The 20,168-nt window shown below is 41.1% G+C and overlaps 1 protein-coding gene across 1 annotated transcript; it reads right to left on the reverse strand.

Moving 5' to 3' along the window:
- Positions 1–7,143: 7,143 nt before the first annotated feature.
- Positions 7,144–8,622, reverse strand: LOC118670792 (protein FAM90A1-like). Its single transcript, XM_036338184.1, has one exon. It carries the CDS (start codon positions 8,620–8,622, stop codon positions 7,144–7,146), a length of 1,479 nt encoding a protein of 492 aa, XP_036194077.1.
- Between the last annotated feature and the right edge of the window lie 11,546 nt (positions 8,623–20,168).

Here is a 20,168-nt window from a genome sequence, read left to right on the forward strand (position 1 = left end):
AAGGTAAAGATACAAATTATGAACAACAAATATGCGTCTATCAACAAGTGAATCTAAGAATCAAGTGAATAAATAATCTGATGAACAGAATGAACTGTTGATTATAATAGAATCAGGGACATAGAAAGGGAATGGACTGACTATTCTTGGGGGGGAAGGAGGTGTGGGAGATGCGGGAAGAGACTGGACAAAAATCGTGCACCTATGGATGAGGACAGTGGGTGGGGAGTGAGGGCGGAGGGTGGGGCGGGAACTGGGAGGAGGGGAGTTATGGGGGGAAAAAAGAGGAACAAATGTAATAATCTGAACAATAAAGATTTAATTTAAAAAAAAAAAGATAATAAGAGCTTGGTCTTTGTTTTTCTTTATCATTTCCAAATTGCCTGTTGCTACGCTAATCTCTTCAAGCACCTCATAGGGTAAGGTGCTTTGCATACGTTATCCACTTTAACCCAGTAAACACTTCTGAACAAATCTTAAAAGTATCACATTGCTCAGTAACCTAGTGTGTATGAAGCATTTTATAGTTCCTATTTTAGGTCTCATAACAACCATGCGAAGTAGAAGGTGCTTTCATGTTCATTTTAGAAATGAAAAAACTGGGTTTCCAAAGGATGAAAAATCAGCAAAGCTGGTCAAAAACAAATGACAGCTTATGATAAGGTCTGAGCTTGTACTACTATGCCAGTTACCTTCTAGTAAGTAAGAAGCAGATATGCACATAATAAATATTGAAAATTTAAAAATATGCTTCTTCAAGCCAAGATGTAACATAATTATACTATTTAAAAAATAGATTGCATTTATCTGACAACTACCTAGATGTCAGCTGGAGTCATTCTGTTCTTTGAGATTCCAATGATCTTGACTGTACCCCAATCTCGGTTGTGGTGGGAGTTCCATGTCTTTATAGGATTGTGAGGGACTTACTTTCACCTGTTAACTCTGACTCTACACTCCAGCCTCTTCTGAATTAGTTCAGTTTATAGCGTGTCCCCTTTTCTTTTTCCTAGAAGTCTGTACTGGTGGAATAAAGAAAAAAAACTGACGGGCTCAAGTCAATTTTGGCTTAAATCACATTTTATTCCTTTATGTGAGCGTTGGGGAGAAATATCCCTGAATCATTCTTATCACTAACCAGCTTTTTACTACCATGAAATCCCCTTACTAGGGGTTCTTCCCAAAGAATATTTAAAATTCTTAGTAAAGTGAAGTAAATGAGGGGTACAGCTGATGGCTTGATACAAATCACGGGGAGTCCATGGAGAGAGTGGGTGCATAGGATGGAAAGGACTTGAGAGGTTTGCAACTTGAACATCTGTGTTTTACAGTGGGGAACACAGCAGATCAGAGTGGACCCTGTTTCATTCAAGTTCAATGGCTAGTTAGATAAATATGACTTTTATTCCTGATTGCATTTTGCTACCCACAGATATAGGAGTCTAAACACAAGGACCAAAGAGTTGAATGAAATGAGTGTCTGACTCACTTGCCAGAGGGAGATTCAGGACAATTTGCAGTAATCTATTATCATTCTCTGAATGTTTCTCTTCAACTGCTTCTCTTAAGCCCTGAAAAGTAATAAACATCTCTGTCTTGCCATTGTCACAAGAGAAAAGTAATGGTGTGTATTATGATATCATCCAAGATATTACCATGACTCAAATATTAAAGTCCCCCAGGGCCAAGGAATGGAGTTTATAAATGAATATTTTTAAGATTTCTCTGTTTTAACTGGTAGTTCAAATTTTAAAAACACAAACAAAACCTACAAAACCTTGGTAATTCCAATTTAGCTTATATGAAAGAGGAGATGGAAGAGAAGTGAGAAGGTAGTGAAAAGTTAGCATAAAAATTTGAAGAACAACCAAACATGTTTTTCATATGATTTTTAAATTGCCTGGGGACTTACTTTAATTTATCCTAGTATATATATATACTCCTTGCAGCAAGTTGTCCAATCATGTATTTTTCTCCATGTTGCCATGGAGATTGTCCACACAGGACATTGATGGTTAACAAGAGTGTGATGTGTTCTGATTTCTATGCCCATCAAGCTACATTACACCTCCATAACTTTGAAACATAAAGTGGAATTGGAGTTTGCAATCTTCAAAGTGTCATACTTTGCCTTTCAGAATTCACAGGGGTAATGAGTGTGTACCTGAATAAACCAACTCCATAAATAAAAATGATTAATATTGATCAAATATAGAGTAGTTTTCTCATGGTCTATGCATATGGGTCTATAAAGCATAACCAGGTACAGCTAGAAATGACAGTTCTTTCTAAACAATGTAATATAACTTACAATTATAGTGTCTTAGATTAGTAAAGGGAACAAATGCTGTGACACATCTAGCAAGTTAGGGGTATTTCAAAGCTTCAGTTTCCAAACTTCAGTGTCACAAACTCTATGTAGGTTACGTGGGTCTTTGAGATATTCTCTCTTCTGAAAGAGGATGCAATAAACTATCATGAGAAAGACCTGTGCCTTGCAATCACACAAACAGACAAGGGTTGGGAATGGGTTTGCAATACTAATTCTGTGATTTTAGCTAAGTCACTTAATCTGAAAGTGAGGGTAATGAAAAAAATATAAAGTGAGGGTAATGATATTTTCCTGATAAAACGTGAAGATTCTTGGTTTATTTAGATACATTCAAATTACCCTTCTGAATTCTAAAGAGCAATGTATTACACTTGCAAGATCCAAGAAATCATTTAAACTCACAGTGCCTGAGGAGGTGGTGACAGTATTAATCAGCTGTGCTACAGTAATAAGTAACTCCTACATTTCAGTGGGTTGGGACAACAAACTTTTATTCCATCCCCTGTTACATGTCAATAGCTGCAAGTCAGCATCTGTATGGAACCTATTTTATTCATAGAAGAGAGAGAGAGATGAGAGAATTGGAGGAAGTACATGATGCCTCTTTAAGCTTCGTAGACGGACACATTCCATTGGCCAAAGTAAGTCACATGACCAAAGGCACTGCAGGTCTCATGGCAATGAATGAGTATATTTAACTCTCTTATAGGAAGGGGGAGTGAATAATTGGAACAATGATACAATTTCCTACAATAACTATTGCTGTTATCAGAGAGGCTGCGTTGGATGAGGGTAAAAGCCTAGACTGAGTCTTACAGAGTTACTTTCTATAAGAACTCGGGCAAATTACTTACTCTTTGTGTGCTTGTTCGCACAATTGGAAAATTGGGCTAATAATATCTATTCCCTTTCGTAGGATTATTAAGAAAAGGAAATGAGTTCATGTGTGTGTATGTACATATATGTATGCATAATATAAAGATTATACAGTATATGTGCACATAACATTTACACAGGGTGGAGTAAAAGTAGGTTTACAGTTGTTCATATAGAAAAATAATACAATAATTAATGAACAGTACTGTGTTACACATACTCGCAACTGGAAACCTACTTTTGCCCCAACCTGTATAACTTACAGGGGTCCTCAAACTACGGCCCGCGGGCCAAATGCAAATACAAATGTTGTATTTGTTCCCGTTTTGTTTTTTTACTTCAAAATAAGATATGTGCAGTGTGCATAGGAATTTGTTCATAGTTTTTTTTTTTTAAACTATAGTCCGGCCCTCCAACGGTCTGAGGGAGAGTGAACTGGCCCCCTGTTTAAAAAGTTTGAGGACTCCTGACTTAGAACAAAAGCTGACACACATACAAGTACTATGTGTTAATTATCATTATCATCAGTGGTTATACTGAGGGGATAGTAGATTTACAGACATATTCCCTGTAGAAAGACAAATCAATTAAATTTAAGTAGCTGTGGTGGAATGTTATATAAATTTCCTACATCTCTCAATGAAGTGACCTTCTCTACACAATTCAGTTGGTCCTTGTCACTGATTCTTTACCACTTGCTTCTTTTGTCTTGCAGTCATCAGTGTTTGGAGGGGACTGGAAGAAAAGGTAAGAAGGAAGATATGGTAGCTAACATTTTAGCATGAGACACTAACTTGGTTTCTTTTTTTTGAGAGTATTTGATATTCTCATATTCAACAGCTTTTACACAAAAGCAATTTGGTTTTTTTGAATCTTTTTCTGTGTTTTCAAAGAATCAAATTCAGAAAGATGTTTCTGGTAATGGACATTAGCCCTTCTCCCCATGGGCTTATTTTCTTAGTCAATGAGCACTGTCTCCTTCCACAACTTTAATACCCTATTTCGAGAAATAATCAAATAGGCAATTTCCTGAATAACATTGTAACAGGAATAATGCTCACAGCTTCACTGCCAGAAAAATGGAGGTTCTATCGTGCAAAATGTGCATGGTTTATTTCTTCTACCTATGCCACAGAGTTTGCTTGAAAATTTAGTCTTAATTTCCTTTCAATAGCATCACTGAAATGTACTAAGTCAGGAGAGACATCTATAAACCAAGATTTACATGCAAATAAATATTTCAACAATGATGCTTTTTTCCTATCATAAGGCAAGCAACCTAGTGAAAAACTTGCTCAAATCCCAGAACTGCTCACTTCAGTAACTTCAAAAGCACTGCTGATTGAGAAAAGAATCATTTCCCTTTCTTCAAAAGTTTTTACTTTTTTCTTCCCATGAAACTTGTCCAATTATACATTTATACCTCATCTGCTATGCATTAGAAATATTATGCAACCCTCTTCCTACTCGTGGCAGCACATGATTCAAAAGTCTCAGACACAATTTTTAAAAATTGCTGAGCCCAGCCAGCGTGGCTCAGTGGTTGAGAGTCGACCTATGAACCAGGAAGTCAAGGTTGGATTCCGGGTCAGGGCACATGCCTGAGTTGCGGGCTTGATCCCCAGTGTGGGGTGTGCAAGAGGCAGTTGATCAATGATTCTCTCTCATCATTGATGTTCCTATCTCTCTCTCCCTTTCCCACCCTCTCTGAAATCAATAAATATGTATTAAAAATGTGTTATGTGTATATGCGTGTGTATGTGTGTACTAACACTTTGTTCAAATAATACAGACCTGAATTCTAGGTTGAAGAATAAGGCTTTATCTGGGGAGAGTTTTGTGGGAAGAGTGCTATTGGTGACTTTTTTAGTTATTACTTATCATTGGATTTTGAGTCTCCCTCCTCATTTAGAAGAACTTCCCCCCTTCATTTTCTCTTCATAAATGATTAGAAACATAGTTGGCATTTTCCTTACACTTCTACTTTCAAATACTAATTTCACCGCCTTCTCTCAAGAGTCTCCCCTTTTTTGATGTCTACCTGCATTTTCATGTGATAACCTGAATTGCTTTACTTTCTATTTGCTCCCAATATACTCGCAAAACTCAGGTACACTTTCATCATTTGTGCCATCGGTTGTGACCTTTAATCTTTAAACCAAATAGACAATTTGGTGTAACACTATGAAAATTCAGCCTGCTTACCTTCTTTTTTCATGCTGATATTTAGTTTGCACACATTTCTGATATTTGAGTTTAAATTATTTTTCCTGACTAGAAAAGCATATTCCCTCTGTCCTGTAGCCTGAGGAACCACACAAAGGCCTGCTCGCTAATGTAGAGAAAGAAGAACGCAAGAGCCACATTTGAGGTCCATTTAATTCCACAGGAGGTGGCTGTGGCCCTGAAGACTGGCAGTGTGGAGTCTACTACCTAGAGTAACATTCTGCTCTTCAACAGCCATAAAATTACCTTAAAATTTATGGTTCTGGCAAATACCGATTGCTTTTTATGTGTTATTTATTAACTAAGACTATTTCACCGGGGAGATTAATTTGACTAAAATGCTTTGAAATTACTTGCACCAATGAACTATATTATAGGTGGAACTTGGTATAAATGATGTAGGAGGGGATTCAGAAATAACAAGGTGACAAAGCTTAGAAAACCTACCGCATCATCTCTTCCCTTGATTTGATTTTTAGCTTTGTTTAACTTTCTGGCCAGAACTCGAAAATGGTTCTGGTAGAAAGTTAAAGTGAAAATGAGGGATTTTTTTCAATAACAAAGTAATATATCCGACTAGCTCTTCTGCTGAGAATGATAAAAGTTGAATTAAAGCACAAAAGGAAGCAAAAAGCAGCTCTCTGAAAGTATTGGAAAGCAACCAAAGTTACCACAAGTATGGGGCTAAGATCCAACAGAAAAAGAACATACATCATAAGCCCTCAATGTATCACAATTTTATCTCCTAAGAGCATTTGCCTATACGAGGCGTAGAAACCAAGAAAAAGTGGTGTCGTGGAGCTTGGGGCAGTCTGTTGAGTGGGGAAGACAAAAACTGGAGAACAAGACTAGGAAGGCACTCTCAAAAACGTAAGCCTGAGCCTGGCCAGTGTGGCTCTGTGGCTAAGCATAGGCCCGTGAACCAGGAGGTCACTGTTCAATTCCCAGTCAGGGCACATGCCCCGGTTGTGGGCTCTATCCTCAGTGGAGGCCCGTAGGAGGCAGCCAATCAATGGTTCTCTCTCAACATTGATGTTTCTATCTCTTCTTCCCTCTCTCTTCCTCTCTGAAATCAATACAAATATATTTTATTTTTTGACCTATTTTGCAGAATTTATTGATATCAAACACAAACTATACATAAAACAGAACTTTAATATGACATTCCATAAACAAAAGGTGCAAAGTCATGGGAAGGGTCCCCATCCTGATTTCCATTAAAATAACAGAGCACAGTGAAACCGTCTCACTTCAGGACCACAGGCACGGCTTCAAATCTACAGACCACACAGGGGGCCCTGCCCCAGGTTTCCCAAAGCAGACAGGTGCACACCTGATACAGAATCATTACAGAGTCTCCCCTTTCCATTAGACTTTAAGGGCAATTATTGCAACTTAACTTAATTTTACATACAATGGATAGAAATTTTTAAAACTCTACTTCCCTTACCAGTTTGATAAGCACAGACTACAGTTTATTATAAAAGTACCACTTGAAATATCACTACACCTACGTACATTAAAAGTGCAATAACTGGGCCTGTGTGCCCCACGCAGGCTCAGCGTTCCCACCATCTGTCCACACAGCACAGAAGGGAAGCTCTGATCCCCCAGAAACATTTGCTCCAGGCGATCTTCCTTCTCCAGTTCCTCAGGCACCTCCAGGTGGCCTGGGACTGAAGAACATGTCTTCCCTCACATGGGGTGTCTCACTGGCCAGCACGTTCAGAGGAAGAGGAAAGCTGAAGGGCCTCAAGGAGGATGCTCAAGGGGACACAGGGGCAGAGTCCCTCTGACTTCTCAGTGGTGGGAGGGATCTGAGCAGGAGCCGTGAGCATCTCAGCAGGAGGGAGGGATGGAGGTGTCAGGCACATGGAGCCCCACTGGCCTTCGTCTAATGTCGTGAAGACATTTCTGAGGGGCTGGCCTAGAACCTCAAGAATTGGTGGGAACTGGCAGGGCTGGAGCGTCTTGATGGGAGGGCCCTGGTGCTGAGGTTGGAGGTCTGGTCTCTGGGTGCTCTTCAGGCTAGGGCTGAGTCTGGGCATCTTTGTGGGCTTCTGGCAGGTTTGGCTGGAGGTCTGGGCAGCTCGCTTGCCGGGTACCGTGATGATGAGATCAGAGTCCTGGCCCACACTGTGAGCAGCAGCATGCTGGATGCTGTGTGAGTTCCCGTCAGGGAACTTGGCCTGTGGCTGGTGGATGAGGGCTTGGTCCAGGCCCTGGTTGCTGAAGGCAGAATGGGGCCGATTGTCCCCCTCATGGACACTGTGGGTGGGATCCTGGACCAAGTGTGCGCCTTCTGCATGAGGGAAGTCTGTGACAGGCCCTTCCTGTCCATTCTTTGGTACAGGAGGTAAGCAGGCACTTCTCACAACACCTTCGACGGGAGGTGCTGACGATGTCATGACACGTTTCCTTTTCGGTGACCAAGGGGTGAGGCCAGGGTCTCTTACGTGTTTCCTCTTGGTGCTGTGATCAGGTCTCTGCACGTGTGGATCCCTTACATAGTCACAGGCTTCTGTGTCTTCCTTCCAGTTTTGCTGGGGCCTGCATGTGGGTCTCCAGGGAAGTCTGCAGCAAGGAGCCTCTCTCTGTTCTTCATGCCATGCTCTCTGCTCATTCACCCTATCAGCCCTGTGAAAGGGTCCTGGGTTCCGCTGGACCTGGGGATTCCATGGTTCCAGGTTCTCCTTCACCTTATTGGAGCCCATGGCCTGGGCGGCTGGGGACCTATTCCAATGATTCCTTGGACACCTGCTTGCCTTGTGCCCAAAGGCCCTGCAGTTCCAGCATCTCACCCTCACGTAGTCACAGGATTCTGGCTTGTCCTTCCAGTTTTGCTGGTTCCCTTCCCGGGCTCTCCCGGGTCCTCTCTGGCGCAGAGCCTGTCTCTGTTCTTCATGCCTGCGAACTCTCTGCTGGGTCAACCTAGCAGCCTTGTTGAAGGGCCCTCGGTTCCTCAGGTCCCTGGGAGTCCAAGGATTCTGGATCTTCTTCTTCTTATAGGAGTCCAGGGCAGGGGGGCTTAGGGCCCCACTCTGACGCTTCATGGGACACCCGAGGCAGCTTGCCTTGTGACCAAAGGCCCCACATTTCCAACATCTCACCCGGGGATTGTCCTCCTCTGGTGGGGGAGCCTTGCGTGCCACTGGGGCCCTCTGTGGCTGCTTCCCTTTCTGGGCCATAAGGGTATGCGGGGCGCTCGTTCTGGGTCACGACCTGCCTTCAGCTATGCCGCCTGAGACCTTCCCGTCTTCCGCTCTCAGCTATGGACTTGCAAATCCCCTGCAACTCGCTGTGCTCCTCAGTCCGTGCGCAGATCCTCAGAACAGTGGGCGCTGGACCAGCTCCACTGGGCTCGCTGCAGCTTCCACCGTGCCGGTCCAAGGGCCCCTGGCAGAGCTTCCGGTCCTCCTTGACTTTTATGCTGGTTCAAGTTGACGTCACATGTAGGCGTTGACTCTCAAATTAGCATAATCTCGCCGAGGGATACAGGACTGGGAGGGTCGCATTGTTCTAGGCTCTTTAGCGTTTTCAGTCAGTTACACATTACATAGATCCATTTTCTTACTCTTAGGAAGATGTGGCTTCTGTAAGAAAGACCAACATTTTCCCTTACTCCTGCCGCTTCCGCCTGTTTAATGCGATGACACGCATGTGAGATAAGTCGACTGGTCATACACAGAGCGGAGAGTTCTTTGGCATGAAGTCCACCCACAGTGTGTGCAACCAACGACCTCCTCCACCTCCAGAACTCCTCACGTTTCCAACCGAAGCTCGGATTCTGTGAAAATTCTTTCTTCCTCCTAGACTCACTGCGGACCATCTGCCACCGTTATCGCCTCTGTGTCTGGGGAGCGGACCCTAGTCTAGGGAATGCACAGGAATGGAGCCCCTAATTTTGTCCTTGTGGGACTAGCTCGCTTTACACCAGAGTCCTCAAACTATGGCCCGCGGGCCACATGCGGCCCGCGAAAACATTTATCCGGCCCACCGGTTTTTTTTGCCGCTGCTGCCTGTTGCTTAGCAGTCGACAAGTTTTTTTTTTTAAAACTATAGTCCGGCCCTCCAACCATCTGAGGGACAGTGAACTGACCCCCTGTTTAAAAAATTTGAGGACCCCTGCTACACCTTGTCTTGTGACTTAAATTACTGTCCCCGAGTCATTCCAATACAAATATATTTTTAAAAAAGGTGAGCCTGAGAGTTTGAGTGCAGTCTTCCCCACGAGGCATCCACCAGTTCCAAAGGACTACATGCACGAGGCAAGCCGCTCAGAAACGAAGCTGAGAGTGGAGGCTGAGAGGCTAACACCTAAAGAGAGGAGACTCCTCTTAGCTGGTCTCGAACTTACCCTATTGTTATAAACATGAAAAAAGCTGAAGGAAATATGTAAAATACCTATTTGCAGCCAATGGATAGCTGTAATCCTTGTGAGAAGGAGAGCACACGAGGTGATCCTCACATTCATGATGTTTTCTCCCTGACAGTAGTTTCCAATCTGCAGAGCAAGGACATGTTGCAGAAGCAGAGAATTTTGGTCTTGTTAAGGAAAGAAGACAAAGATTGAAATGTTAAGCTGCTAATGTGATTGGGATTAGAGAGCATGGTCCCAGAGAAAAGTCAGCCAATTTACTAGGGAGAAGCCACTCCAAATCTTAGTATATAATCCCCTTGAATCCTTGGCCTAATCTTCAACTTCAAGCATAGGGCGCAGCTCTGAGAGGCTTAGCAGAGAACAGCTGTGAGGCTTGGGAGCTGAGCAAAGATTCAGAGGCTGCCCGGTGCTGGAAAAACAGAATTTGGGGTAAAAATTCAGACAGATTGGAGAGTCCTTAAAAAAAAACCACATTGACATTTTAGTGGAAACAGCAGAAACGCATCGCTTTAGTTGTCAGGCCAATGCCCCAAGAGTGTGGGTAAAACTAAAACCTAAGCCCTACATCATTGACAAAGCCGAGAATTAAGCCTTGACAAGATCAAGGTGATTGGCTTATCATTTAACTGTCTACCAGGACACACTTAACATTCCTGAGAGGAAGAAAACAAGTCAAAGTGCCTACAGTGTCTTAAAAATGTCTGGTATGCAAAAAAGCATGAAAAGTGATCAATAATCAAGATAAAAGAGCCAGGCCCAGAGATAATCCAGATGTTGGAGTTAGCATTTAAGCATGTCAAACATCTATAAATATTGTTAAAAATAGAAGAAAAGAGGAAAATGTATGACAACATAAACAATCAGAATCTATAAAAAAAGAACCAAATAGACAAACTGCCAAAATCCAAAGAGAAAAATCTTTAAAAGCAGTCAGAGAGAAAAAAGTAGATTACAATTAACAGCCAAATTCTACTGGAAACAATGTAAGCTACAAAAAAATAGAACGACATCTGTAAAAGTCAACCTAAAATGCCATGCCTAGCAAAATAATTCTGAAAAAAAAAGAAAGCAAAATAAATATATTTTCAGACAAAATGAAAGACTTTGTCAGCAGCAGCTCACACTGCAAGAAACACAATGAGAGTTCTTCCTGCCAAGGGTAAATGACCCAGATGAAGAAAGGAATGAAGTCTACTGTAAAAGGCAATATGTGAGTAGGCATCAATGAATATTAACTTTAAACAATAAAGTCTTTTGCAATTCATAACATCAATAAAAGTAATATGTATGACAACAGTACAAGAGACATGAGAAGAGAAAAATGAAGATAAGTTCTTTACATTTCTTGTGTTGTTTGGGCAGTGGTAAATGTGACAAAACAAAGTATATGATAAGAAAATAGAAAGTATATTGCAATTTTAGTCTTAGCCCATAAGGATTATACCAGAAGGTATAATAAAATACTTAATAGATAGGATACAGTAGAATAAAATACTTGATTAATACACAGAATGTAGAAAGAAGAACTATAGGAACAAAGAACAGATGGAACAGAGAAAATATAGCAAAACAATAGACATAAATTCAACTCTATCAGTAACTATATTAAATGTATATGGACTAAACAGACCAATGTAAAAAATGAAAATTGTCACATTTGAGAAACATTAGAAAAAGCTAAACTACATGCAATTTACAAGGACCATTGATGAAATTAAGACATAATAGAGTTTAAGAGCATGGAAAAACATATACTACACTAACCAGAAGAAAGCTGGTATGTTTATATTTATATTATTCAAAGTAGACTTTCAGGCAGAGCAGTGGTAGAGATAATGAAAGATATTTTGTAATGATAAAGGGTTGACTCAACAGGAAGATGAAACAATGTAAGTGTGAATGTATGATGGCTTCAAAATGCACAGACAAAAATTAACCAAATGAAAGAGAGAGGCAAATCTATAACTAGTTGCAGACTTTAGCACATCTCTCTCACTAACTGTTAGAATGTACAGATCGGTCAAAGCAAATCAAAATGTGTATAAAATACTACCTCTAAGGCTATAGCTAAAACTGCAGTATATACATGGGGTATATAGAAAAACATCATACTCGGGGGCATACAACAAGTCTCATCAAATTTCAAATAATTATATCAGCAGTAAATATTCTTTGTCTGTCTTAGAATTAAGTTAGATTATTATCAATTTTTTAAGTCCTCACCCAAGGACAAGTTTGCTTCCATTCAAAGTTCTCTTCCCCTCTCCTTCCCCAAAGCAAACTAGATCCTCAAAATTATAACAGGCATAATCCCTACTACTTGAGGCCATGGAAAAGTGACATGTATATCTTAGCTGGTATAAGAATGAATCTCTTTAAATGAACTATGAACTTGATTACGGAAGAAGATTGCAAAAATGTAGTATGACTAATGTGAGATGTGGTTTTTTTTCTTTTTCTCCTTTTTCTGGTGTGTGTGTGTGTATGTGTGTTCCCATCTGTAATTGGTAAGTGCATGGAAGGTCACACTAATGCCCCTTCACATGTTAAAATCAAAGCACCCCGGAGTACAGCTGACAAATAGTGTGGTGAAGGCCTGGAGGGGCAGGGGGAGCTGGTGGAGGGTGCCAATAGTGGTAAGTACACCCCAGGAGAAATCTCAGGCCCTGATTCTGCCCTACCCAGCAATGTTTATAATGACATTTTTTTTTCATAAAATGAAAAAATTCATATTTGTAAAGCACTGGGAGATGTTTGGGTATGGGAAACTCTTACAATGCCAAGAATTCATTTGAAAGAGCTGTGGGCTTTAGACCTGAGGGCTCTTCAGCTAGACAAGCTGCCCAAATGGGCCTCGTAGGGCCAAGTCCTAAATGTAGTCAGTCAAGTCATGGCAGCACCACCTCGAAGGCACAGACTTGTTTCCCACTAGATCTGACTGCGCTGGAAGCTCATGGCAGAGTCACATTTATGAATAGGACAGCTCTGTCCACGTCCCTGGCTATGCCATTTGTTTGTGGAGGTACAGGCCATGGTGCCGCCTTGGAAAGCTCCTCTGGTGACTGTGCTGTGCCGCCCTGGCTAAGACACTGTGACCGGAGCCTGGAGGGAGGCTGATGGCACAGGCACTGGATGTGCTGAAGGCATGAGGGGTGGGGGGTGGCCTTGAAACAGCCGCTATGTCCAAGTGTGCATCCCTTCAAAACAGAACAGTTTCTAATATGTAAAATGGATTGAAAATATTTTTATTTTTAGACTCAGGAAATGTTAGTACTGAAAAGAATCTTAGAAACTGTCTGCCGGGACCGGTTTGGCTCAGTGGATAGAGCGTTGGCCTGCGGACTGAGGGGTCCCGGGTTCGATTCCGGTCAGGGGCATGTACCTGGGTTCCGGGCACTTCCCCAGTGGGGGATGTGCAGGAGGCAGCTGATTGATGTTTCTCTCTCATCGATGTTTCTAACTCTCTATCTCTCTCCCTTCCTCTCTGTAAAAAATCAATAAAATATGTTAAAAAAAAAAAGAAACTGTCTTGTCCAAAGCTCTCACTTTATGTGAGGAAACCAAAGAACTTGTATGCATATACACATAATCCATGGTCACAGACAATAAAATAGTGTGGTGAAGGCCGGGAAGGGGGGGGGGGAGCGCGGTGGAGGGGGCCAATGGAGGTAAAAGGGGACATCTGTAATACTTTCAACAATAAAGATAAAAAAGATTAAAACATTAGGGTCAATTAAAAAAATGGATTGTAAATATTTTTATTTTTAGATTCATATAATGTTAGAAACTGTCTTGCCCCAAGTTCTCATTTTATATGAGGAAACCGAAGCCTCTTGTCTGAGCCAGATAAGGATTCAGTCCCAGCTACTTGGAAAATATTGTTTCAAATTTATCTTTATCTGGGTTCCCACAACCTTCCTATGACCCCTCCCCTCCCCCTCACTCTCTTTCTTTGTCTCTGACTCTTCTCCCTCCCCAATCAGAGAGGACAATCTCCCCCTTCTCCTGTGTGGGACCCAGGCCCCCCCGCCTCCCCCCTGCTCCACACACACATTTGTACACAGGCTGTTCTGTGAGCTGTAGAGACTTGAGAGACACACCGGTAACAGAACATTTATTTGGTAGCCACGAAACTTTGAGAGCTTGGCGTTTTACATACATCCATGGCTCCTATTTGGTGGTATTTAGACATTTGGAAAGATAGACAATACATTCCCGTCAGGAAAAAAGTGCAAAAGCAACAGGGAACTTGGCCCAATTCCAAATCTCTATCGTTTTTGCTGTTTCCTAAAGAGAAAATGATTTCAACATAGAAGCCTGGAGTGCTGCAAGGTGGGGGTGTCCTTAAGCATCCATTCAAAGTCCAATTTACAGCCAAGAAAATATGTGTAGTGTTTGTCTCAAAAAGGGCTGATGACCAGCATGATACTTGAGACACAGTTTCTCAAAACGTGTTTGCACAATTGAACATCCAGGAAGAGAAGGCTACACGTGTGAAACAGGCCTCACAACACCTCACCCTCTCTCGCCATCCACCTCCAGAACAATCACCATCCAGAGAGCAGGGGTTACAAAATGAAGAATTGAACAGTTCGCCTGTTATTCTGCTGATAGTTTTTATGAGATGGGAGCCCAGAGCACGTTTTTAAATGTAATCTATAATTCATTGCACATGAACCATAAAATGCAAAAACATTAATTTTTACAGCAGCTCGCATTATTTATGGTATTTCCCCTGTCCTCCTATTAAAAAATATGTCTTGCTTAGATGTGTAGAATGTTCCCAGCTGCTAGATTATTTACAGGGAGCTTGATGAACCATTATAATGATTTAGCCATTAGAAAATTACAGCAGTTAAAAAAGGGCAAACTGTTTCTGAGATGGTGCGGCATTGAATGAAAATCAAAACAGGGGAATGAAATGTATTTATGAAAACCTAATTGCCAAGTGAAACTGATCTGAAAACTATGTCTTTGAAATTTCATTTTAGTCAGGGTACACAGAGCAAAACACCCCAGGCGGTTTTGAAAATGAGGCCTGTTCATTGGAGGCATTTCTTTGGAATGAGGAAAAAGAAATGTGATGAAATGAGACCCAAGTCTCATGACTTATTGGTGTTGTTCTGTTTGTTCATTCAATCAGTGAGTGCATAAGAGCCTGCTGGGAACCATGTATTGTAGTAGATACTGGGGATATAAAGATGAAGAAATAGGGTCTCTGCTCTCTGGGGAATCAATCCAAAGACAAGCTCAAGGAAACAATGCTATTACTGGGCATTGCTGCAAAGGAGAAGAGTGGATGCCGATCTGTCTGTGGTGCCTGAAAAGACTCACCAAAAAAGCTGGGAATACTGAAACTGGACAGATGTTGCAAAGCGACAGGTACTTATCTTGCTTGACTTACATAGCATGTATTAAAAAATTGTAAGGGAAACCCATCAAGGTGATGGAGTTAACTGGCGCTTTGATGTACCCAAACAAAGCAAAGAGAAATAAAATGTAAAAAAGAGAACTTAGCAGACATAAACAGGTTAGAAAACCAGGCAAATGCTAGTATATTCAAGAACTAGGAATGGAACAGAAACATGAACATGTGGTAGGGCCAGAGTGAAGATCTACCGTGTCCTCACTGGCAGTGGTTTAGCTTCCTGCTGGCTTGATGACTGCTTCTGTGTTCTTCTCAATATCGCCTTATGACTTAGGACCTATAGTGGGTTGAATAGTCTCCCCCTGCCCCAAAGTCATGGCCATCCAGGACTTCAGAATGGGACCTTGTTTGGAAATACAGCCTTTGAAGAATCTTGAGAGGAAATCACCCTGGATTTAGGGTGGGCCCTAAACCCGATGACTGAGCTGTCCTTATAAGAAGAGGAGGACCCACTGGTGTGGCTCAATGGTTGTGCATCGACCCATGAACTGGAGGTCAGGGTTTGATTCCTGTTCAGGGCACATGTCCAGGTTGCGGGCTCAATCACCAATAGGGGACATGCAGGAGGCAGCCGATTAATTATTCTCTCTCATTGATGTTTCTATTTCTCTCTCCCCCTTCCTTCCTCTCTCTGAAATCAATAAAAATATATTTAAAAAGAAGAAGAAGAAGAGGAGGAGGAGGACACATAAAGACAGTCAGAGGAGAAAGCCACGTGAAGTTGGAGACAGAGCTTGGAGTTATGCAGCGAGCTGCCAGTGAAGGCATGCGGGGAGCCACCACCAGCCAGGGAGAGAGGCAAGGAGCCTCCCAGAGAGCATAGGCTTCCTGACACCTTGGTTCAGGGCTTTTGGCCTCCAGACCTGGGACAGAATCAATTCCTGTCGTTTGATGCCACCAAGCTTGTGGAAATTTATGACAGCAGCCGTAGGAAACGAAGATATGTTCCAAACCTTCGTCAAAAGACCTGGTTCTGGGGGTGATCTCTTCATAAGTGATATAAATGTCTGACGACTATGCTGTACACTTAAAACTAATGTAATATTGAATATCAACTGTAATTGAAAAAAAATAAAAATAAAATAAAAGACCTGCTTCTGGACAGGGCGCAGGGTATGGGGGGCTGTTGAAGCAGCTATAGAGGGAATCTGCAGGGTCACGAAGACAAGTGAGGACAGAGAGCAAGAGCAAAAGAGGCACAGACAGCAGGTGAGGAATGCAGATGTGAGAGACATAAACCCCACATCCAAACCCAAGTCAAAGGAGTTCCCTCAAAAGAAGCCTGCAAACATGAATTCACAAACACATGCAGAAAACTCGCTTTCAGAAAAACAGTCAACAAAAATCAGCTCCTGGAACATAAATATACTACAGATGCAGTTCATTCTGCAGCAGGGCCTGACAGAGACTTCACTTATTTGTTTCATTAATGAGGTTTGCCACATTTATTATTTTACACTATAAATTCTGTTGGTTTATATTGATACAGGCTCTAAAATCATTATGTTAGGATGCCCCCAAAGATAAATTAAGGTTTTATATCCACATAAAGGAAAATAAATTATGAAACAAACCCAAGCAGAAATAAAAAAAATATAATAGACGGATGTGAAAATTATTAACTGCATCAAACTTTGTTAGCTGCAGAGAGAACAACAGTAGAACTATTTTCCTGAAAGGTTTCTGTCCATGAGGAAGAAGGTCCTGGGAAGATGTTTGCCTATGAGCTAAGATGGCCCTAGACATTTTTTGTTTTTTGGGGGATTGTTGATGGGAAATCTGATCCTTTGAGAGACATGCACACACTTCCTGAAGACAGAAGCAGGAGAGGACCAAATATTTCCTCTTTCATTTCAAGCTGCTTGTTGTTCTCTCTAAGTGGTCTGACTCAGGCCCAAGCGGGATTAGCTCTGACTCCTGTGTCATGGACAGTCGTCATAATTTCTTGAAATTAGCACTGGCCTTAGAGTCAGGAGTGGGGCTGATGATGTGGGGATGGGCGATGGGGGAAGTGGGTACCAATTACTGACCCAGTGGGCTGGCCCGGGACTAGGGCATATATTCAAATCTTGCGTAAGGATTTCTAGCCAGTCCACCCTTGCTCAGGACCCTGAACCTTGCCAGGCTGGGTCATACGTATAAGAAATTCTGACCAGCTTTGTTTTAAGTATAGAATGAGTGAATTCGAGCACTACTCCTTTGCCAACTCTGAAGAGCTTTGGAAATATAGAAATTGTTCACGTAGAGCAAAGAGCAAATATTTTATCTCCTCTAATGTGCTTAGCTTTGTGCCTGGATCTAGGCATTTGTGGACTTAAAAAAACAAAACTAATTGTAATGTACTATTTTAATACAAAGTTTTTGGTTATATAGACACAACGCTCTAGTATGTTAAGGTAGAAAATGAAAAATATGGAGCAACAATCGCCATATTTTGGAAAGCAAAATAGCCTAGCGATTATTATGAAAAGCTGATATTGTGTGGGTGCTCGGTGCCAGAAATTGTTCTACGTGGTTTAAAAAGCAGAATGGGCTTTGGAGTCTCATGGCCTAGGTTCAAATGCTGACCCCCCACAGTGGCTGTGTGAACTTCCCTAAGTTACTTAAACTGGCTGGGCTTCCTCTATTCCACATAAAATGGGGTGATAATGGACACATTTCAATGATTGTATATGATAATACATAGTATCTAGTCTCTGCTTCTGAATTATATGAGCTAATAAATTTCCTTTAATGGTAATGCTATGTGAATGGAATTTTTCTCTTAATTGCAACGGAAAGCATCTTGATGTGAATATTATTGCAACATGCCAAATAACGGACTCATTCTAAAATGAGGGTTAATTATTGGAAAAATACTATTTCATATTAATATTATTGGAAAAATATTCTGATGACTAATTTTTCCTTTTCCACGTGAACATTTGTTTAAAAACTGGGCTAAGATCATACTTCCGGAATAAAATTGCGCTTTAGCCACACTGACTGGGAGATGGAGAAGCAAGAAAATCAAACTGTAAAGGTCAGATTCTTCTAGACAACCTCAATGGCATATAAAACAACAGCATGTCAGTTCCTATTGACCAGCCACCTACTGCTACTCCAGGTTCTGTGCTAGGTGCTCTGCTTACATTTTCCTTACTTCTATTTTACAGTTAATACTAGGAAGAAACTGAAGCTCAGAGAGTGGGTTTAGGACCTCATACCTAAAACAGTACCCAGCATAGGCTGAGCTCTCACTAAATAATTATTGCATGTTAATTACTGCCCAAGTACATACCAAACCAGGGTGCAGACCCATCATCTTTTCTTCCAAGTCTCTGCTCCCATGCAAGGTGGTATGGCGATAGGAAAGTGTGAAAGTCTGTCCACTGGTCTGATTTACTGGATTGTTATCTAAGGCCAGTAGCTGTCAATTGAGAAAGTTCAGTGCCATCAAAGTCAATTCCTAATTGAATCCGAGTTACCATTTTTTTTCAGAAGCGAGGCTTCTTAGATCATTGTTGAGAGCAAGATAAGATATATAAGCTTGCTAAGGTTGCTAAGCTCAAGTAGTTTGTAGCTCTCAAAGGAATTCTTCCTGTTACAAATTGCATGCCTTAGGTTGACATTCAAATGTTGCCCCAAGGACTTAAGAAGAGCTGAAAACTTGTATTCCACACCTAAGAGTGGTTATTCTAAATAAAGTTTTGGAATTCTTGCCCAACTTTGAAATGACTATAAAAATACATTTCTTTCACATTTTTCTTTTAAAAAAATCTAGAATAAAAGTATGCAATTTATAATGAGGTTTTAGTAAATGTTGATATTAATCGATGCTATTTTTTAGAATCCATTAATTGTGAAATGGCAATATTTGAAAATAGTTTTTCAGATCAGTCAACTTGGATCTCATACAGTAAATGATAGTCAAAAGTGCTCTGTGTTCATGAAGAATTGTCTTATTTTGATCAAGAAAAAAAGACAAATGGCAGGTATCTAATCTTGTATTTTATAGCTTCTGCTACTTTCTGTTGTAGCTCTTTTGCTGCTAGTATAAAATTCAAGGTCCAGGTTGCCAATGGTAAGTGTAAAACCCCAGTCCTCTGAGAACACAGTGGTTAATACAGTCTTTTAAATTGCCCATTAGGACCCACTTGGTTAATCAGTAAACAAATTGGAATTGTCAGCATCTATTTTAACCAGTTAACTGCCACACTCTCAAAATGGAAACCCCCACATGCCATGATATTTTGAATTTGATTAAAAAATCAACCGCTTGTGTCTATAGATGCTTATGGTATACAAAGGGTGACTAGTAACTACTATTTATTGAGTGCCTCCTAAGTGGTAGGTGAAGTGAGAAAGGTAGGATAACAAACTGGGTTATGCATATTTGCTGAAGTTTGAAGGCTAGCTTACTAAATGTGCTACCTAAGTTAGTTACCCAGTTTCCTCTGCTTTACAGGGGAGAATAATAATAACTACCTTGTAGGTTGTTGTGAGAACTAAAAATATTGTATTGCATCGAAGGCTTTGTACACGGTAAGGTTTCAATATGTCATCATTGCTACCATTATTTAAAGGGAATATCACTTGACGAAGGTCATTTAGCTTTGAGTGGCAGAGCCAGGATTCCTTTGTATTCTGCTGATATTCTTTTTTTTTTAATTAAATCTTTATTGTTCAGATTATTACATTTGTTCCTCTTTTTTCCCCCCATAACTCACCTCCTCCCAGTTCCTGCCCCACCCTCCGCCCTCACTCCCCACCCACTGTCCTCATCTATAGGTGCACGATTTTTGTCCAGTCTCTTCCCGCATCTCCCACACCCCTTTCCCCCCCAAGAATAGTCAGTCCATTCCCTTTCTATGTCCCTGATTCTATTATAATCATCAGTTCATTCTGTTCATCAGATTATTTATTCACTTGATTCTTAGATTCAC

The sequence above is a fragment of the Myotis myotis genome, unplaced genomic scaffold, assembly GCF_014108235.1.
Source record: "Myotis myotis isolate mMyoMyo1 unplaced genomic scaffold, mMyoMyo1.p scaffold_m19_p_16, whole genome shotgun sequence".
NCBI classification, from domain to species: domain Eukaryota; kingdom Metazoa; phylum Chordata; class Mammalia; order Chiroptera; family Vespertilionidae; genus Myotis; species Myotis myotis.